The 22,037-nt window shown below is 48.7% G+C and overlaps 1 protein-coding gene across 3 annotated transcripts in view; it reads left to right on the top strand.

Moving 5' to 3' along the window:
* ABHD6 (abhydrolase domain containing 6, acylglycerol lipase) overlaps nucleotides 1–22,037 on the top strand; it is a 48,677-nt gene that overhangs the window by 9,487 nt on the left and 17,153 nt on the right. The window contains exons 2-6 of one of the 3 annotated variants that reach the window (XM_075549988.1): nucleotides 6,193–6,255; nucleotides 10,487–10,623; nucleotides 12,941–13,090; nucleotides 20,495–20,651; nucleotides 21,779–21,892. In XM_075549988.1, the coding sequence (XP_075406103.1) occupies nucleotides 12,972–13,090; nucleotides 20,495–20,651; nucleotides 21,779–21,892 (390 nt within the window). In that variant the 5' untranslated portion in view covers nucleotides 6,193–6,255; nucleotides 10,487–10,623; nucleotides 12,941–12,971. Of the gene's footprint in view, nucleotides 1–6,192; nucleotides 6,256–10,486; nucleotides 10,624–12,915; nucleotides 13,091–20,494; nucleotides 20,652–21,778; nucleotides 21,893–22,037 lie in introns of all 3 variants that reach the window. The other 2 variants (XM_075549989.1, XM_075549987.1) reach the window with 2 other exon arrangements.

Here is a 22,037-nt window from a genome sequence, read left to right as displayed (position 1 = left end):
GAAAGGTGAGGCCTTTGAGGTATGTGAAGAGTTACAGTCTCTGAAACGCTCACAGGTCACCAGGAGTTGGGATGATCTAGATGGCCGTGAGTGAGAGGCGAAGGACCACAGTCCATCCTTTCGCACTAGCTTCCAGTCATGCTAACTCGTGTGTGTGTGGGGGGGGAGGGCCACAGTGCACACATAACACACATGGAGGATAATGTGGAGGTGACCAACAAACAGGGAGCCAGGGACGGCTCACCGAATGACATCACTCCTAGCTCTGGAAAGATTCTGACAGGAAAGAGTGGGGAGAGGAAGCTCTTCTAGGTGGAAGGAGTGGGGGAAAGGAGAGCTTTTTGAGGTTTCAGTCATGAGAGAGTGAGATCACCAGACTATCTGATCACCAATTACCAGCCCTTTCCAGACTGTAGAGAGAACGCGTAAGTCCTTACAGGACAGTGTTCTTCAGTGGACAGTCTAAGGTCCCGTTCTGTCGTCTCTTCCTGTTTTCAACCCCAGTGTCCAGCCAGGCTCCTGAAGCATCTTCATTCTGCTCCCCAGTCTCTCCCAGATCAGAGGATAATTTATAAACACGAGACAAGCACTGATGAAAATTGTAACTCTTACAAAGCAGGTAGGATGTCATGAAATCAAAGCATGTGCTCTTGGGTTGCTGCTTGAGTCTGCCCATGTGAAGCCTGCTAACAGTTTAATGCAGAGAAGAAAAGGACTCTTTCAGAGGGTAGATTTGAAAATCAAAGATTTGAGAAGCCATGGATAAATCAGTGAAATTGCCAGATAATTTTGTAAAAATGTCCTTTTCATAATTCTGCCATCCAGCCACTTTCAACTCACAATGACCCCACAGGACAGAGTAGACCTGCCTCTTAGAGTTTCCAAGACTATAAATATTTGCTTTTGTTTTAATCATTTTATGGGGAGCTCTCCCAGATATTATAACAATCCATAATTTAATTACATCCAGCATACTTGTACAATTGCTGCCACCATCAGTTTCAAAACATTTCTTTCTTCTTGAACTCTTTGATCTCAGCTCCCCTTAGATTATAAATCTTTATGGGAGCAGACAGCCTCATCTTTCTCCCGAGGAGTGGCTGGTGGGTTTGAAAGTCCAACCTTGTGGTTAGCAGCAAAGCACCTAACCCAATACCACCAAACTCCTCCTTTTAAGGTGCCGCCAAGATGGTTCCAACAGAAGCAGACTTTCCCCGGTTTATCCAGGAGTAGGAATGCTTGGTCGTATCATGATTCTCACCATCCTCGCCTCTAAGGAGCACTCTGGCCCTACTTCTTCCAAAACAAATTCGTCCTTTTAGCAAAGACTTTGTCTCACGTACTTTGGACATATTGTCAGGCGAGGCCAGTGGCTGGAGAAGGACATCAGGCTTGGTAAAGTGGAGGGCAGCACAAAGGAGGAAGGCCCTCAGCGAGGTGGATCCACCTAGTGGCTGCAACAACGGGCTCCAGCCCGGCCATGATTGTGGAGGAGGGCGCAGGACTGTGCAGTGTTGCCTTCTGCTGTGCAATGGGTCAGAACTCTGGGGCGGAACCGACTTAGGGCACCTAACATAACAATGCTGTAGCTCTGGGCGAGGCGGGGCTTTCTATTTCTGTAAAGAGTTAGAGCCTTGGCAACTCTCAGGGGCAGTTCCACCCTGTCCTGTAGGGTGGCGGTGAGTGAGTTGTTTTTTTTATTATTCTACCTCTGCATTTAATTTATTTTTAAGCATTTAACTTCTTCAGGAAACACCCAACCCTTCACGGCTGCGCCATTTTGCAATTCCCACCAGCAGTGCCCTAAGCTTCCAGTTCCTCCATTTTTCAGCTCATCGCCATCGCCATGGAGATGAAGTGGCATCTCGTTTCCGTTTCAATTTGCCTTTCTCCCCCGGCGCTCATCACCTGTTCATGGGCTTCTTGGTCACGGGAATCTCTTCTCTGGAGAAATGTGGCTGCAGGTCCTTTGACCGCTTGTGCTTTTGCTTGGCTTGTCTGTCTTTAGGTTGCTGAGTTTTGGTTTGCACTCGACCAGGGAATGGTGCATGCAGCTTCACCGTATGGGCCTTTGTCTGGTGCCAGTTTCCCTGGGTTACTGAGCTCTCCTGTGGGAGTAGGGGCTGGCCAGAAATCAGGTGGGAACCCAGAGCTCACAGGCAGCTCACTCCTCCTGCTGTAAACCTGCCAGTTCTTCAGAGAAGCTGCCTTTTGTTAAACACTGGCTTTGTTCCTACAGTTATCAAATGCTGCGACCCAGCTCCCCCCTTAAAACAAGCAACCCACCCCAAAGCCTCTTGCATTTCCTGGCTTATCCCTTAAGACAGGAGGGCTCCGGCAAAGGGAGCAGGGCTGGGGGCGCAGGGGTTCTAGCTCAGGACGTCTGCGGCTGCGCGCGCGCACACGGAGAACGACTTTCCTTGTGCAGGCTCTCCAGCAGGGTACCTCTGAGGGTGACCTCAGCTCGTTTCCACCCCCATTCCTCGCCCGTGTTTGCATTAAGAGCGTGTTCTGGGCTCCCGCAAGCCTGAAGCCTTGAACCCCCTGGGAGCAGCTCTACCCTGCACAGCTGGGGTCTCGAGAGTCCCAGCTCGCAAGGATGCCCAACCGAGGACGCAGAGCACCTTGCGGGCGAGGACCAAGGTTTGGCTCCTGTTTCATCCAGCAGGAGACTGGCTAGAGGGTTTTCCGCAGCCCTTCTGGTTGTAAGCAGGGTTCCTAGTGGGACGCTGCATTTGACCCCAAGAGGCTGCTGATGTTTGGCCATGGCCTGCAATGTCTCCTTGCCTTGCCTCACTGGGAAGCTGTCTCACTGGACCTGCAAGCCACCTCCTTCCCACCGAGCCTAGTGCCCCCGGCCTGGCCTTCCTCCGACCGTGTCACTTGTCCAGGGAACTGTGTCGCAGGAGTTTTTCATTCTCTCTGGTTCTCCACCCAAAGAACCAGCCTGGCTTCCCAGTAGTCTTTGCCCCAGACACAGAAAGCGGGGCTGGGAGCTGGGCTAGTTCCCCAACAAGATCCCGGGGAGAACCTGTTGCCAGGGCTGTGGGCAAAGTGGAATAGAGTGAGCTCTCTTATCAGTCCCTCCCTCAGAGCCTCAGGGGAGGCAGGAGCATATTCCAAAGCAGCAGATTCTTATCTGCTGTACTTTCACCTTTGAAAGCTGAGTTCCTGCAGTTTTACCTGGTTTAACCTTTGAGTGGGGACATTCCACAGGGTAGGCCGTCTCCTCAGCCTTTGAGTGTGGGACCGATGGGCAGAGATGGCCCTGATGACAGCCACTGAGTCTCTCTCCCCTCAGTGAAAGCAATGGCTTCAGAATATTGCACATGCCCACAAGCCACAGCAGCTTTGAGCACACGTGTGAGGTGCCATTGAGTTGTGTTTGGCTCCTAGCAACCCCATGCAACTGAGAAGAGCCGCTCCACGGAGTGTCTGGGTCATCGTCCTAGGCTCAGCCCCCGGGCTTGGTCCTCCGAGCTGCCTGCGGGGTGGGTTCCCTGCAGCAGCCTTAGCGCTTCCATGTGGCACTCATGTGAGCTCCACCGAGCACTTGAAATGTGGCTGTGTCTGTGCAGCCACGGAACTGAGCTTTGAAATGCATGCCATTTGCTTTATTTTATTTTTGTTTAATTCTTTTTTTAAACAATATAAATAAATCATTATATTGGGGGCTCTTACAGCTCTTATCACCATCCGTGCATCCATCCATCCATTGTATCAAGCACATTTGTACATAGGTTGCCATCATCATTCTCAAAACATTTTCTTTCTACTTGAGCCCTTGTTATCAGCTCCTCTTTTTTCCCCTCCCCCGTGACCCCTAGATAAAGGATAAATTATTATTATTTTCATGTCTTACAGCATCCGCTGTCTCCCTTCACCCACATTTCTGTTCTGCTATGATGTCGATCACTGCGATCGGTTCCCCCTCTCTTCCCCTTCTCCCCACCCCCTATCTAAACAGCCACATGTGACTGCTGGCCTCTCTCTTTTATTTGAGAGTTGGTATAGAATGTGTAACTCAGTAGGAAAAACTGTATGCATCGACATGGTTAGCACTTCAAAAGGTACAAAAGGATATCATGAAAAGTCTCCTTCTCCCTCTGTCCCACCTTTCCTTCCCAGAGCCAGGTTCTTGGGTAGCCATTAGAAGCATCCTCACGTGCAAGTACTGTGTTCTCCCTGACCCCCTCACCACAAGTGCTACTTCTTCTGTCCGCTCTTGGTCCCTGCTTCTTTTTGAGACAACACCATCCCTTAGAGATCATTCCCTCAGAGGGCAGAGAAGCTTCCTTGTCATTTTAAGGGACTACAGTTAGTTCTAGAAGCTGTGGTGGTATAGTGGTCATGCATTGGGCTGCTAACCGTAAGGTCAGCAGTTTGAGACCACCAGCCTCTCCCTGGAAGAAAGGTGAGGCTTTCTACTCTTGTGAAGAGTTACAGTTTCAGAACCCACAGGGGCAGTTCTGCTTTGTCTTACAGAGTGGCTCTGAGACAGAACCAACTCGGTAACAGTAGGTTTGTCTCTGTGTTGCTAATGGCTGTCCCTAGTACCCCTGCACAGAGCGCTTTCACCAGATACTTAGGGGTCGCGGATAAATGGCCCTGGGTGGCTGCACAGCCACACAGTGAGAATGGAAGGCCTTTCCAATCTTGCATCATCAATAATGATGGGATGAGTAATCTATAAGATGTTCACACCTGTTCTGGTATTGCCATAGAGCGATTTCCAGAAAGGGCACAGGTGAATCAGGTGCTTTTCACGTGGACGCCGATCTGGGCAGAAGCCGTCTGCATGCGCTGGGTTTGTTGAGGGAACGCGAGAGAGTCGGGCCAGATCCTGCCAACGCGGTCTGTTCAGCGTGTTGTTCTCTGCCAGTGTGATAAAGATGGATTTGCTGTGTTGTTTTACTTTGCTCTTACCACAAATGAGATGGAGCATCTTTTAATAGGCGAGAGGTCTCGTGTGACTTTTGTGTTAAATCATCCGTTCGTGTCATTTGCCTGCTTTTCGACTGGTTTCTGTCGCCGTCGTCGTTCTTAGTGTCTTTACGGAGGCCCTCTGTTGTTTTACTTTAAAGAAACAATCTGTTGCCTCTGAGATGTAGTGGCCATTTCCCCCGTGTGTAATGTGTGCGTGAACACTGTAAGCACTTGCATGTAAGTCAGCATGTTCATCTCTTCTTTATGACCTCTGGGTTTCATAGCACACACACTTGCCCTTGGCCATATTTTAAAGCAGAATGTATCATGTTATTGGTTTTTTGACCCATCAGAAGCCATTCGGGGCTTTTACTGTATCTCTCTATCTCCTTCTCTTGCTGCTGGGCCTTGACCAGGACCTCACAGCTTCTGCTCGGCCCTGCTTTTGTTTGTCACCAGTTTTAAGCATACAAGTCAGTGACTTGAATTATGTTCACCATGTTATGCCAACACGACCATGATCTGTTTCCAAAGATTGGATGTCACTCCAAAGGAAGATGCAGTACCCCTTCAGCAAGCACTCCTGTTCCTCCCCCACCCGGCCCCTGGTAGCCACCACTCAACTTCTGTCTGTAGGCATCTGTCTGTTCTAGAAATGTCGCTCAAGTGGAGTCCGTGGGCATTTGTCCATTGGGGTCTGGCTTATTTCCCAGGTCAATCCAGGCCATTCCATGTATCAGGACTTTGAGACTGACCAGCCAGTTTTGGAGAAGTGTGGGCCCTTGCCCCTAACTACTATGGGAGAAATATTATTCTTACTTGCCCATTGGTGGCTGCCCAAGATTGGGGGGCAAGGGGGAGTTTCCTGTCCTTATTTAAGGTTCTTTGTTAGGTGTGTCGTTTCCAGAGGCACCTTTCACCTGAGCATGGCTGTTTCTCCTTTACTGGGTTTCCCATCCCCAAAGGCGGGTATCACAGAGCCCAGTCTGTGCCCACTCCTCAGGTCACTGGCTTCCTTTGAGCTCGCCAATGCCTGCCTCATTAACTGAGCGGCCCTGCCCTTTGTGCACTCCAGTATGGGGTGTTGAGCTGGGGAGATGATCTGAGCAAGGGGCAGGCTCAAGCTGCAGGGTTTTGAACTTTGCCTTTGCCTCTGGGGAGAGAGCTCCACCTCTGTGGGAGTGGGCAACCTGACCTGCTGCCCACAGCTCCTTCTTATCCCCAAGGTGACTGAGTGCTCTGTCATTTTCTTTCCTGTGACTCCAGAATCTCATTAGCAGCTTCTGCCTGAGCCAGTAGAGCTGGGGAAGAACGCGTACTCTTTGAAGGGTGAGTATTGATTTTTAATACTGGAGATTACCCCTCCCCCCCAAAAAAAAGCAGTACTTTCATGGGGTGAGGGCCACCTCCACATGCTCCCTCAAAACCCCTCTGCAGCCTACCTGATGGGTGACTTCTTGGATGTCGTATGCCTGGGGGTGGGAACTGGGCAGCTCATCTGCACCCCAGCTAACCACCTGCCCCCCGCACCCCAAGCAAGACCCTCCATGACAGTACCAGAGCAGGGCTGTGCATTTGAAAGGCGAGTAGAAGGCACGGGTCTCTGGGACCAGATGGTCTCCTGCAGACAGTAGCATTTGAAATGGGCTGTGCAGACCAGAGAGGAGGTGAGCAGGCAGCCAGAGTATGAAAACTGAGCAAAGAGCCAGCTGTGGGGCCACCTGGAGCTCACCTGGGACACATAGAGAGAAAGCTGTATGCAATGTACTTGAAGACGTGGGCGTCAGACCGGAAAGTTGCATTGAGACTCTGCATAGAGTCCACGTTTTACTTGATGAGTATTTATTTGGTCAGAACAGCCTGATCCCTGGTGTGAAGTAAGAGAATTATTCTGGTAACCTGTGGCAGGAAAGAAGAGTCTTTACAGAACTAGGGACAAGGACAACTAGGACAGTGTGATGCCTGAGGGAGCTGTGGTCTGACAAGGGCCTGAGCCCAGTGGGGATTTTCCGTCCCACCTAGCATTCCTAGTCAAGATGGAACCAAGCAGCCTTCCAGGATTGGTTTCAGGAGGCTTTTTGAATTTCATTTAATTTTAATGAATTGAAATTTAAATAGCCGCATGCTGTCACCTGGGACAGAGTTGCACCTGCTCCCTGTGGGACTATAGGTGTGGCAGCACCTGCTTCCCGTGGGACTATAGGAGTGGCGAGCGAGTGGGAAGTGTGATAGGTGCCTTGGAGTCAGGAATGCTCTTCACTGAAATTGGTCAGCTGGCAAGACTTTTGGATCATGGAGGTGATCAGACAGGCATCTGGAAAAGTCTGGCAGGAGGTCTTGACAAGAAATGTTAATTTTCAAGTTCCCTGCAGGAGTGAGTGGTGGGTGATATGGGAATGGAGAGAATGCGGAGAGCATCATGGGACTATCCAAGGGAGAGAGTGAGAAGAGCATTATGGGACTATCTGGGGTTTTTTTGGGGGGGGGGCAGTGAGAGAGAGGGGAAAGCATCATGGGAATCTTCAGAGGAGCAAGTGAGGAGAGGATCGTGGGACCCAGGCTCGGTCTGCTCACCTCCATGACTTGCTTTCACATCAGGCTGCTGGAGCTGCCAAGGACAGCCTGAGTGTGGGAGGCAGGCAGCCTGGGGGCTGGGCCACACTGGCGGTGAGGACTTGGCAGGCTTAACTGCTTGCTTTGATAACTTCAGTGTGTTGTTCTGTGATGGAGAAGACATGTGTGACGGGGGCAGGGCTGCCCATTTCTTGGGTCACTGTCTCTTCCATCCTGGCGCTTCCTGAGAAGACACCGTTCCTTAGCCTCTCTTCCCGTGACTAATCCATCATGATGGGTTTGCGGAACCCGATGGCAGAATCAGCATCTGACGGCTGGCTGCAACCGTGCTTCGCTGCTGCTGGGCGTTGGCACTCAGATGTCAAGAACGTTCTGTTTCTCAGGTGGAAACCATTGCGGAAAGCATTTTCCCTTTAGAGCATTAAAGAAAGATGCTGTCACCACCCCCACCCCACCCCCACCACAAAGAAGAAAAAAAGATGCTGTAATGTAGCTCCTCCAATGGGTTTTAAAACATGCCAGGCCCATAAAGTTGTTGGCATGTTACCTCCTCTTAACACAATTCTTACAGAATGCTGAGCCCTTTGCCAGGTGCATACCTGGTTGTACTTACCAGGGTGTGATAATACTAGGCTATGGGGAGCGCTGAGAGGAGGCGGGGCTCCCATGAGATGGAGACTGCAGATTAGATGGAAATTCAGGTCATGCCGCTGATCAGCTGGGTGGCCTGGGAGGTGTTTTTTAAACTCATCAGGCCTGCTTTTCCTCAATCTTTCAAATGGGAGAGACGCTTCCTACCTGATGACGTAGTGGGTGAGATGAGAGGGTGCATGTTGCGCAGTAGATGGAGCGAGCGCATCGCTCTTGGGCCTGTGGCTGTGGCAGTGGAGGACGCGGTCCCCAGGGCCTCTACGATGACATGGCGTTTTAGATTTGTGAGAGGTTCAGGGGAAGACGTGGTTCTCTGAAACTGTGATGCACACACTTGATTTGCTCTCGGGTTCTTACTTGACACCCTGAAGACTAAGGTGGTAGAGCGCGGGATCCCCAGGTTTTCAAATCAGTGAGGCGATTGAGAGAGGCTGGGTCACCTGTTGGTGTGGGTGTTGGGTGCCATGAAGTTGGTGGTTTCCTCATCGTGACCCCATGTGACAGTGCAGCTGCCCCCACAGCTTTCCTGGCTGCAGTGGCCTCGCTGTTGTTGACGGTATACGCAGCAATTGGATGGTTCCCCGTGTATGGTCAGTGACCTTGATCAGCCATCTCCCGCTCCTTTCCTGAGTTGTTCCTCCCCCATTAACATAAACCAGTGGAAGGGATGAGGCTCCTAGCCAGACTTTCAATGATGTCGTCACTTTGACCCTATATCGTTCTTAAAGGAGCGTAATGCTAAGACCTTCCTGTTTTTTTGCATTAGTTAAGCTTAAGGGTGGTTTGGTTTTAAGAAGGGTTGGGGATATTTTTGGTTTAAGGTCTAAAGATGATCAAAAGGCAGGAGTCTAGCAAGTATAGAGTTTCTTCAGATTTAAAATTCTGTTCTGTGTTTTCCCCTTTGGATCAAGATTCTCCTAAGGAGTCTTTGATCAAAATATTCAGTAAGGTTTTGACTGTAATCTTTATGGGGGCAAATCACTAGCTCTTTCTCGTACAGAGCCCCTGGGTGGGTTCAAATCACCAGCTTTCCTGTTAACAGCCAAGCACTTAACCATTGCATCAGGACTCCTTGTCAGTAGTAGACCTCCCAGTGAACTTGGGATGTGGTAGCTAGGCTGCTAACTGCCAGGTAAAAGGTTCGCTCCCACCAGAAGCTCCACTAGGAAAAGAGAAGCCTGGCTGTTCCTGTAAAGACTTGCAGTCTTGGAAACCATGTGGGAGGGGTCTGTGTTGGAATGGACTCAATAGCAGTGGGCAGTAAGCTTGGGAGGGGCTCAGGTTTCTCTGCTGCAGTGCTGATCGGGTCCCACTGGTCCCCTCTTCCACTGTCTTTCATGAGTTCAGAGAGAAAGGCTTCCGTGATAGAAGGTGGCAGAGGAGGCCAGTACTGAGCTGGTGTCTGGGATCTGAGAGTGTTGCCCTCCTGGGTATCCCAAAGGCCCACTGTGCTGGACATTACTGATTTTCCCAGCTTGCTGCACGGCTTCCTGGAACCATTGTTAACGCTGGGGTGCCTCACTTTACACTATAACAACTCAAACTCACTGACACTGAGTCCATTCCGATTCAGAGACCCCATTTCTTCCCCGTGGGCGACCTTTGCTAAGCAGCCCAACTTGCACCGCATTACACCACTGTAGCTCCACTTTGCTTGGTGGACAGAGTAAAGGAGCACGTTTGTATTGCTGGATTTCTTCAGGCAAGGGATCAGCGGTTCTTCACATGACCCAGGACCACGGAGTTGCTGAGCACTGTTTCAGGTCCTGGAAAACTGTAACAGGGAACAAGATACCCAGGGAGCAAGCGGATCTTACTCCTGAGTTGCCTGGCATCGTTTTGGAAAGGTTTCTAAGTCAGCCGGGAGGAAAGGACAAGAAAGATGGCTGGGCTGATGATTCTCACGCTAGCCGAGGAAACTAGGGCTTACTCAGCTGGGGCTGGTCGAGCCCTGTGCACATCCAGCTCACTAGACAGAGCTGCTATCACTTCCTTAATATTTGTCTTGGTCTTAATTGTTTAAAATTACTTTGTATCACTTTCATAAACAGAAAAGATCCATAAAAACCAAGAGAGAGCAGTGATGTAACTAGCTAGAGACTGCTTTCCTGCTTAGGCTCAGGCTGTGCGTGTCTCTTTGACTTACGCAGAGCTGGAAAGGGAGCCATGCTCTCCGATCTGGGTGCCAGCATTGCCGAATGCTGGGTCCCACTGAGGCAGGATGTGGTCTTTGCCTAACCCCCCAGAGTCATCTTGCAGACTCTCTTAGTTTCCTAGCTTTGTGGAGACAGAAAGACCACAAGTGGGTGTTTAAAGACCATTTCTTATCTCACAGTTTGGGAGCCTAAAAGTCCAGATTCAGGGGACTAGCTCCCAGGAAAGACCCTCACGTTCGCTGCTGCTTCCAAGGAAGATAATTGTTGTCAACATCTGCAGTCCCAGCATCCCTCACTCCTTGGCCATCTCCAGGAGGTATCTGCCTTTCCCACTCCCGCTGGTCTCTGCGCCTGATCTATGCTTTTTCTATATCAAACGTGATTAGATTCAGGACACACCTGACACCGATACAGCCTCACCTTAACAAAGTGCCCGGTTCCCAAATGACCCACCAGCACAGGGGTTCAGATTCCAGTCATGATTGGGAGGGGCAGGGCATAATTCTGGTCATGACACAAACCAGCAGTTGTTCCCCTTCGCTGAGTTGGGGACATGGTGGTTCCTGGCTCACAAGGCTTCTGTTGCCTCAAACCAGGTCAGGGGAGCCGTACGTCTGTTGTAAAGGAAGGATGTTGCTAAGATTGGAGCAATTGCCCATGTTTTATCTGTAGACAAAACACAGATGACAACATGGCAGTTTCTTCAAGCTGGCTTGACTTGACCTTGTCCGGGCCAGTGTGCAGGGCTGGCTGTACATTGGCCAGACTCCACAGAAGCCGCTTACCGGAGCCTTTAGTCAGCTGTTAAAAGGGTGGCATTGACTTTGCCCTCCGTCCCTCACGGAGAGAGCAATGAGATTCTTTGTGATGACCAGGCCTCCAATTCATGGCTGTCTTACCTTCCCTGTGAAACGAATGCTCATTCCCATATCCTTCTGTCCTGGAGACACATTTGGAGTTGGTCATGAACGCAGGAGGGCACAGTGTGGTCTTACACCACCAGAGCATTGGGGATGGCAACTCTTTCTGTAAAGGACCAGATATTGACCATTTCCGGCTTTCAGGGGCCTGGTCATCACTACTCAGTTTATTTCCAAACCCAGGCAGAAGACCACAAGGTGCCAAGCCTAAATACATACGGCACAACGGCCCAGTCCAACGACTAATTCTACAGGCTGAGAAAATGGAGGTGCCGAGAGGCCAAGTAACTTGCCCAAGGCTATCTGCTTCCTTGGTCTCTTTGCTGTCAAGTACGTCCACTCATCAGGACTAAGTTCCCCACTGAAGGTGTTAAAGAGGTGACGCGTCCATTTAGATGGTTTGCTCCAGCCATATCTTTGGCCAGATGAACCCCTCATCATCCCAAGGGGGCAGGGTAACAGGTGCCAAGACAAGTGGGTGAGATGGGTCTTCTCAGTCACACACACACACACACACACACACACACACACACACACACACACACACACACAGCCTTCCCACGGGTGTAACCACTGCCTTCGTTTCTGTCTCAACTGCTCGCTCATCTCTCTGCCCTGCAAGCACTCTTCCCAGCACACACCTCTGGCCCATTTGTCCTTTCTAGACCCAGAGCACCTTGAGGACAGCTACAACATATGTCCTCCTTCCTCGGGGCCTGGGGGAGCACAGGACAGAGAGGGAGCCACATCACCAAAGGGACTCGGGACAACCACGGTCTGTGTGATGCTGCTGACATTTTCCTCCTCGTCAGCAATGACGAGCTCCCTAGTGAGGTCACTTACCATAACGTGCAGGGCACATTTTTCTATGCGGAAAGGCCTCCTCACCAGGGAGCAGCGGGAATGGGTGCAGCTCCGTTTGAGCAGCTGGGGGAGATGGGAACTGCTGACTTCTAGAGGGCCTTCCCACAGTAGACCTGGCCGCTTTCTCGGCAGGGAAAAGACGAGTGGGCTGTCTGCCCCCGCAAAGATGGGCAGTCGTGGAAACCCACAGGGGCCGTGGACATGAGCTTTTGTGTATACATACATTTTTTTGTGGGTGTGCTTATCTCTCCCTCTCTCTCTAGGGGCCCATGTCCTCCCTGATTTTTATTTTTCAAACTTGTTATTTTCAAAAAGTTGGAAGAGGAGTACAATAAGCACCCATAGAGCCTTCACCTGGTCTCCCAAACGGTTCACATTTCACTCTGTGGGTCTTAGCTTTATGCCGCTCTCCTTTCCCGCCCCCGTTTAACATGTACACACACATGTTAGTGCATACGCATGCACACACCCCTCCGCATGCAGTATTTGTTCCCATCTGGAAGTTTGAAGGTAAGGAGCAGGCACCCCCCTCGACTCCGAAAGACGCCCTTAAGCATCTCGTAAGAGCAAGGGTATTCCTCTGCATAAGCAACATTTTGCCATTCCGTCCAGGAGTGCATCACGATATGGGATTATCTGATGCCCCGCCCTAGCTCAGATCTCCCTCTGTGTTGGTCCTCCCCGGCCCCACCCCCAGAGCTGAGCTCCACTCACGGACCCTTTGCTACAGTCATTGCCATGTTGTGCTTGCACGTGCGTTTCCCTCTTTAGCGCATCCTGATCCCGGTTCTACCCTTTCTCTCCCCCGTCCCTCCGGTGGCAAGATGTCAGGGCTTGTGTTCTCTTCAGCCCCCAGGAGCTCACCGGCCTCGAGAGCAGGATGGATCTGGATGTGGTGAACATGTTTGTGATCGCGGGTGGCACCCTGGCCATCCCCATCTTGGCCTTTGTTGCTTCATTTCTCCTGTGGCCTTCAGCACTGATAAGAATCTACTACTGGTAAGTCAATTCCTCTTTTACTTGGTTGCATAAGTCATTTCATTGGCGGCGCCCTATTGTTGATTCATCTTCTCGTTGACGTGTTCAGGGGGGGGCCGTGATCTCCTCTGCTCTTCCTGTGCTGTGTGTGGTCTTCGTCACTCAGCATTTTATCGCGGTCACTTTTAATTCTGTGTCAAAGTTGAAAAGGTCCATGCATTTTTAAAAAGCATTGGCCAGGGGCAGAGAAATTTGTGTAATGGACACAGAGGAGCCAGAAGAGAGGAAGTGAATTTATCTAATATCACCAGCTCACTAACCTCACTAAACAACGTGTGTAGAAGTGGTTGAATGGGAACCTACACCTTCACTAAAAGCACAATAAAGTATTATTTATGAAGAATAAATAAATTAAGGAGGCACCAGGGCCACTGAGACAACAGGTGTTAGGGCAGATCAGTGTGGCTTTAGTATGTGAAAAAAGTATTCATTAATGTAAATGCTGAAAGTATTGAATAATAAATAATATTCAAATATGAGTAGTAGCATACAACGGGCAGTGTATGATATATCGCATAATGGCTTGTTGTTAAAATAATAATAAAGACTAATATGAATTCACTCCTGGGAATAGTGAAGTGGAAGAAAGAAACTTCCGAGGTTTCCACCGTTCCCATACCATCTTCACAGCTCTGATCCCACTTATACTTTTATTTTTTTCACCTACTTCTTATGTGACTCGCTCACTTTTTCTTCTAAGCCTTTAGTGTATTCATTTTTTTGAAAGAAGTTTTCTTTCTCTGTTTTACCAGGCAAACTTTCCCATCCTGGCCAAAGCTCTCCCAAAGGAAGCTTACTCCCATCGAGTCACAGTGACTGTAAGACCAGATAGAACTGCCCCTGTGGGTCTCCAACTGTAACTCTCTGTGGGAGCAGAAAACCTTGTCTTTCTTCCTAGGAGCAGCTGGTGCTGACCTTGGGTACCCCTGGGTAACAAGTGCACCACTGGGGCTACATACTTGCCATAAGCAATAAATGAATATAAAAAGAAACACAATCCCATTAAATAGGTTAATCCAGGTTAGCCTGGATACTGTTGCCTACAAAAGAATCCTGGAGTCTCCTTTATCTTTGTTAGAACATTTAATCAAAGGGTTCATCATTAAAGAGTGACTTTCTCATGATGGGTATCAGTACCGTGTCCCAAGCATCATCCATTTGCCAAGGAAAATCGCCTCCTACACTCCCGGGTAGGAGCCTCCTCTTGGGAAATACCCCCACAGGCACAGTTCCTGGCACTGCCGTACATATGTCCCCAAGTCTTCTGTGCGTGGAAAGATCAACAGATTGCCTGGCGCTTGTGCCCTTTATCTGCCCTCCTTTCTGGCTCCCTTTTGTCTCACTAGAGTGTGGAATTTTCCGCCTGCCAGCCAGGCTCTGATCCTTGAAATGAGGCTAAGTGGAGCGAAGGGAGCCTTTCATCTTTTTTGGGGGGGGGTGACCCCTTCAGGGGTCACCCAGGCCCCAGCACTGCATTGACACAGCCCAGACTCTAGCTACCCAATAAATTCCTGCTGGGCTGGTATGTGGCCCCTTTCATGGAGAAGACAGAGCTGTGTTGGGCCCTCCCCCCAGTCCATTTCCTGCAGAGGCACTGTGGACCTTCCCTCACACACACACCATTTTTGTTAAACAATCCAACTGAACCGAGAATGGCGCTCCTTCGTGTGGCCGGCACACGTGTATGTGGCTGCACACAGAAGTGGCTACGGTAGGGTCCACCCACCTCCAAGAGAAACCAGCCCTCCGGCTGCCCTGCCTCCCGGCCTCCTGCTTCTGGGGCTGTCAAGGCGAAGGTTTGCAGCATAATGTTGTCAGAATAATGTTGACATTCGACTTTTAAAGAGAAGACTAGCTCCGGAGCAAAGAATTCCCCATTTCTTTAATTGAGTCCAAAGTCACGTGGCATAAACTTGGCCCTTTCAGAGTGCTCTGCAGTATAGTCACAGCGTTGTGCTGCTGCTACCACCACTGTCCAGTGCCAGAGCTTTCCCATCTTGCCCCAAAGGAAACCTACACTGCTAACAGCTAGCCCCTCATGCCCAGGTACCTCTGATCGACCTTCGGAACACTGCATAGAAGTAGACGCAAACAATGAGTAGCCCTTGGGATTGGCTGCTTGCATGTAGGTCTTGGGTGGTGCACACAGTCTGCTCTGAATTGCATCCTGACTAAAAGAGGACTTTGAATCTGCCCAATGGCACTGTGGAAGAAAGGCCTGGTGACCCGCTTCTGTAAATATGGCCAGGGAACCTCTGTGGAGCACAGCTTTCTACTCCGAAGTCCACTGGGTCCTCCCGAGCAGGAGTCGATCTGACCACAACAGCTCATTTGATTTGGCTTTCGCTTAGCATGATGTTTTCAAGCTTTGCCCATATGGTAGCCGATCCCATGATGTTGTTCGTACTTGTGGATGAGTCACATTGCACTGTTGGATATACTTGGTTCTTGTTCGGTGCCGTCGAGCTGATTCTGACCCGTGGCAGCTCTGTGAGACTGTAGGACTGCCCTGTAGGGTTTTCTAAGCTTTCATGTGGCCAGGAGCAGAGCCCAGGTCTCTTTCCTGGCATAGCCTCCCAGGTAGTCGCTGAGCACTTCACTATTGTGCCACCGATAGTCATTCACCTGGCAGATGGCCGGCGTTCATCTTGCTTCTACTTTTTATCTTTCATGAATAATGCTGCATAGCAAATAATTAACACATGCATACTCCCACCGCAAACAGGGAATCCCACAGATCAAAGCCTTGGTTGGATTCCTCATTAATTGGCACTGTAGACTCATGGCATGCCCAGGCCCACCCATGCCAGTTGCCTGGCTCGGTTGTGACCAGACGACAGATGTACTGCTCTTTATATTAAGAACGTGGGCAGGCAGGCTAAGAAGAAAGATGAAAATCCTGGGAAACCTTTTGGCACATGCCAGGTGGCATTGTGATGCAGGGGGTTGTGATTGTAACCATCCAGGTGCCAATGCAAAGGGCTGCTGGAAGTCCTGAGAGTGCCCCTCACCCTGACTGTACTGCCTGGCTCCTCTAAAGCACCTCACCGCGAGTGGCACACACACAACTCAAAATTGTGCCGCCCTCATTTACTCATAGCATTCTATAAGCGAACAAAACAAAAATAATCTATACTTACATGAACACCTGCACCATAATCCTGTGAATAAATTCCCCCACCTAGGAAAGTTTGTAAGCCAGCCACTTCATGCCTTTATCCTCCATATTTTGGATATCTAATTTCTACACTGCCCACTCACACCAACCCAGTGCTCTGAGGAGACAATTATGTTCTTTGATGTGAAGAATCTTCATTCCATTTGGAACCTTGTGAGCCTGCCATCCATAAGCAAAGTCAAATCAGGGCAGGCCACCCATACAGTCAGCAGCAATATGCACCAGTTCACAGGCTCGAATATCTTCTCTTCATCTGGTTGGGTTCTAGTCAACTCAATGTGGGCTGCCTCAGGTAACCTCACCTGGGTGCCCATTGGTCGCCTCGCCTTTAGACTATGGGCACTGTTCCAAATTCTCAACAGCCCTAGCCTTCTTATGAACTTCAGACCAGTCAAACCCTCTCATCTTCTCCTCTAGTCCCTGTGAACCAGGTCCATGGGTGTCAATGGCCAGACTCAACCCATCTCTTTATTGCTGCATCTCTCTCACTTCCACTCAACAAGTGGATCCAGGTGGTCACCTAGCAAGCATGTCAGCCTGCCCATCAGCTCCCTTTACCAGTCAGTCTTTGAGAGGTGTTTCTCAGGGCTCCAGATGTTTTCTGGCTGTGAGCATGAACCACTAGTTCAAAATTCAAAAAGACAAAGAGTTCCTTTTTTCTTCAGTTGGTCAACAGCCCCATAGGCAAGCCTCTTCACCTTCGAATGTCCTGAGCACTCTAGACACTAGGTGGGGCTTAGCTTTTCAGAGCTTTCTTTGCAGACATGTCCTATAACCTATTTAAATAATCAAAGTAGTGGCTAAAGGCAAGTGGGATTACAAGCTCTCTATTTTTATACATCCCAATAATCATTTCTATCAATCATTATATCAATAACAATAGGCAGAAAAAGGCAGTATAAACTTAGTAGAGCCAGATCCTAAACTCAATCTTATAATAATAAAAATCTATCTTTATCGATCCTATCTTAATGCTTATCTACAGTAAACTATTCCGTTGATACAAAATATGGCTTTAGGCCTCTTGGCTGAATCAAGCCAGGCCCAGGCTTTCTGTCAGCCATTTTCACTAAACAGCATGGTCTCTGAGAAATTCAAGGGGCGATTTTGCCCCTGAGATCAAAATATACATTAATCACATTCATTTTTGCCGTTTCAAACAGGAATAATCAAAGACAATAACCAAAGAAAACAATAAAAACTTTAACTTCCTATGTTCCTTCCAGAAAACAGCCCAGTAAACCGCATGGCCATCTCGGACCTCTGGCCAGCCAAAGAGAAACTACCATGAGACAGAGGTTACTCTCCATCTTTATGATCTGTTCCTCTGGTACCCACTCCCAAGGTACCATAATGTGTTATCCTGGGTGGACTAGAGAAACAAATCCAGAGACACTCATAGGTGTATAAGAAGGACCTTTATATAAAAGAGCAATTGTATATTGAGAACACATCTGAGCTCGGTCCAGATCAAGTCCATAAGTCTGATATTATCCCATATGTCCAAAACCAGTTTATAAATTTCTCTTCAGACTCATGCAACACAAACAATGACACCAAATGCAGGAAGATCACAGGCCAGTGGGTGGAAAGTCTTGCAGATCCAGTGACATTATAAGCATCTCAGCGCTGGCATGGGTCTTGATGTGGCTCCTCCAGCTCCAGGGCTCTGGTTCCATCAGCATCACTCCATTGTCTTGTCAGCAGAAAGACAAAGCCCATGGTCTGAGTGTGGCCTCCAGTGAGCTATTTATCTCTGTAATGCCTCCAAATGAGCTCATCAAGCTGCGGCCTGATTGACCGGCTAAACTCCACCCCTTAACTCTTCATAGTCTCAAATTTATGCCAGATTATGTGACTACCACATCTTATTCATCCAACATATGCTTTCCCTTGCCCCACAGTTCTGTTGTCGAATCACATCTGGTGGGGTTATGCAATCAATGCTATCAACACTCCCTCTCCCCGCTTCCCACACCCTCAGGGAACCATTACTCCTGTTACTGTCTCTGAGGGTTCATCTGTCTTGACACCGTGTACCGAGAAATCTTAAATATCTTGAACATCTGCAAATCGACATAATTAATGAGGTATATCACATATTATAGACCTTAATAGTAAGGGGAGGAAATATTAAAGAACTAGAGGATAGTTATGTGGTTCATCAGGGCCATACCGCACTCTGGATTTGTCATCCCTTCCATGTGGCCCTTTTGAGTGGACTCTCCAATTGTCTTGCTGGTGGAGTTTTTTTATTTTTTACTTACATTTTTAAAAAAGAACTGATTGGAACCTGTAGTATAAGAAGAATTGGAGTGCTGTTCTTTTCTCCACTGGACATCATGTCAAAATATTTTCTCATATTAACAAACAAAAAACAACCCCCCCATTATTCAAAAGTGTCCATTTTAATAGCAGCAAAGGAGCCCATTGTCTGGATATATTACAATTTATGTAACAAATTTTCTATTGGTAGACAGTGTGGGTAGCATTGTTTGTTGTTGTTACTCTATTCTATTTAAGTAAAACTGTCCTGCCTAGAGATATTGCCCCCAAATTTTATTTCCTTTGGAGAGTTTTCTGGAAGTGTGATCGCTGGGTCAGAGGGTGGGAGGTTTTTAAAGACTCCTGATGCTCCATGCCAGATTGTTCCTTAGAAAGGTTGAGGGTGATGCTTAGCATACAATGAAAAAAAGAAAAGAATTAGGAAGGTCATAAAAAGGACATCTCTTTATTTATTATTCATTTCTTTAATAGTCAAGCTGAACAATCTTTCCTATGTGTGTTGATCATCAATGCCTCTTCTACTCTGAGTTATCTTTTCATTTATTTTGCCCATTGTCGAGCTGGGTTTAAGCCTGGCTCATATCCATTTGTAAAAGCTGTTTACATATTAAGGACATCAATTCATGTCTGTCATGTTTATTGCAGATATTTTCCCAGTTTATTATTTGCCTTCAGATTTGGGCAAGATGTATTCTTTGAAAACAGATATATATATATATATATATATATATATATATATATATATATATATATATATATATATATATATATATATATATATATATATATATATTACATGTATATAAAAATAACTCCCATTTATTAGCTAGTTGCCACATGCTGGGCACTGAAAGGAAACTTCGTACATAGGTGGTCTCATTTAATCTCCGTTATAACCTTAGTAGGAGCCAACATTTTCCCGTATCATGAATGAGGTTCAAGGTCATCTAGCTAGTAAATGAACGAGTTAGGGATCGGAACGACTGAATAGACAAATCATGATATGTCACGGCTTTTGAATTCTGCTGGCTTTGTCATGGAAGCAGCGTTAACCTGGACGGTTCATCTTATTATATTTTTAGGGTTTTGAATAGGCAACGCATTCATTGAAAAATACTTAAAGTGCGGAAGAGCCTCCCTCCCACTGCTGTTCCCCATCCACCTCCCCCTCAGCTTTGTTCTCCACCTCCTCTTCAGATACTTCTCCCAATAGTGCCGGCTGTGTTTCTGGGCTCTTCGTGTGCAGATACGAGTCATTATGACGCACGATCCTTGTCTTCCTCCCTCCCCTTACTTTATGCAAAAGGAGGAACCTGGCCCTGTTGACCGCTGGCTTTTGCATTTGCAAGGCGTGGCTACCACTTTGGTGCAGCGCGCCCCACAAAGTGGCTCTCCGATTGAATTCCTTATCATCTCCCACTTTGGAGGAATTCTTCATGTAGATCTATTTGTTTAGACAGTGATTTCACACTGAAAATCTATTTGGGGCTAAACTCCAACGCTGCCAAGTCTTATGTAACCAAGAGAATCTTTCAAACAGGGTCCAGACATAATCGGGAATAAAGCCAGAGGACCAACCCAGGTAGTTCTTAAGAAACAAGCGGGTCTCTGTCACTCTCGGACTCTCTCGGCATAGGCATTACATGAGAGGTACCTACCTCTTAAGAAAACAGCCCCTCCGAGGGTCCTAGTGAGCGTGAGTGGAAGAGTTCCTGTCAGCTGCGTTCCAGATGGTCTTGTTTACTGCAGCTTGGGGGTTAAGCTCTGGGTGACTCCAGAGACGCCCGTGGAAGACAAGGGCTGGGAGATGTGTCTTGCCCTTCCCCTGAGGAGCAGGGGCCCCTCCAGAAGCCACTTTCCTAGAGCTTGCTGATTTTGAGTGGCCAGTGTTTTCCTCCTAGGTACTGGCGGAGGACTCTGGGCATGCAGGTCCGCTATGCCCGCCACGAAGACTATCAGTTCTGCTATTCCGTCCGTGGCAGACCTGGGAACAAGCCCACCATCCTCATGCTCCACGGATTCTCAGCGCACAAGGATATGTGGCTCAGTGTGGTCAAGGTGAGGTTCCAGACCCTTCTCTCCCAGGAGGGTGTCTGTCCCTCAGTAAATCATAGCGAGTTCCACAGTTCTGGAACTGTGGGTCAAGTCATCTTCCTTACAAACTAATTCATTGTTCAAACCTGTGTGTCAGAGAAGCATGTTTTGAGTGGAACATTACTTGTAAGATCTGTGGTTTCAAAGTCACTTCTCCTTAGAGAGGGCTCTGACACCCCCTTTCACCCCAGAACTGCCCTGCCTATTAGGATCAGGCGATTTAAAAATTGATCTGTTAAGATTCCAGGTTTCTCCTCTTTCTTTCCATTAACTCCTTTCTTTCTTGTTCCTCCCCTCGTTTTTCGACTTCCGCTGCTTCTTTTTCACTTTTCTTAAGTCACTTGCAGAAAGAGTTGAGAGGCAGCAGATTGCTGGGTCAGTTTTCCAAGTCACTTTTTGTCCGGTTGACTTGGGCGTGGCCACTTGGTAGCGTGAGGCCAGGACTGGAAATGTCTTGGATTGACCTCACTGGCCCAGACTCCCGGCAAGTGGCTCTTGCCACGATGACCCCACATGATTATCTCTGCCAGGAGCAAAAGGCTTCATGTCCTCTACTTGCCTATACCTTTTCTTTTTCCCTCCACATTTCACCCCATGTGTTCATGAGCCTCTGGCTGTGTAGAGAAGCCCCCTTCTTCTAACAGGATGTTTGGGTGTTGATAACAGGTTTGTCTCAGTGCCCAGTTGACAGTGCTGTGTGTGTAAGTGGAAGACAGCGAGAGGTATTTTAGGACATGAATCAGCATCCGTATTAGACCCTAATGCAAAGAAAGAGGGGAAGGTCCCAGAAACCAGAATCAGGGTGATCAGGCATGGCTCCCAAAGGAGTTGGCCAGGGCTTTGGGAGATCAGGACCACCCTTCTAGTTCCAAGTGGGCAGCCGAGAGAGTGGAGTGTGTGTAGAAAGGAAGAGAGGAGGAAGAGGTGGAGGAGGGCCTCAGCAGAGCTCTTTCACTTACCTGGTTCTGAGGCCACACACCCAGTGGCCCAGGATCATGCACCTCCAGGGAAGGCCAGTCAGGCCACCTAGAAACGAGAGCAGACATGCTCTGCTCTCCACAAACTGACTGTCTGCATCTGTGTGTCCTCAGTTCCTTCCGCAGAACCTGCACTTGGTCTGTGTGGACATGCCAGGACACGAGGGGACCACCCGCTCCTCCCAGGATGACTTGTCCATCGACGGGCAAGTCAAGCGGATACATCAGGTGAGAGGAAGCACCACCAACACTGCCCAGACTGGGTCTTGCCCACCATTCCCTGCCCAATTCTGGAGAGCAGGCATTAGGGTTCCTGGGCACCCCCAGTGCATTCTGTCTGCCGACAAACTATCCTACCAGGTAGTAACACTGT

This window comes from Tenrec ecaudatus, chromosome 5 (assembly GCF_050624435.1).
Source record: "Tenrec ecaudatus isolate mTenEca1 chromosome 5, mTenEca1.hap1, whole genome shotgun sequence".
Classification (NCBI taxonomy): Eukaryota; Metazoa; Chordata; class Mammalia; order Afrosoricida; family Tenrecidae; genus Tenrec; species Tenrec ecaudatus.
The sequence above is the reverse complement of the archived record's forward strand: the minus strand, read 5'-3'. Positions and strand labels throughout refer to the sequence as shown.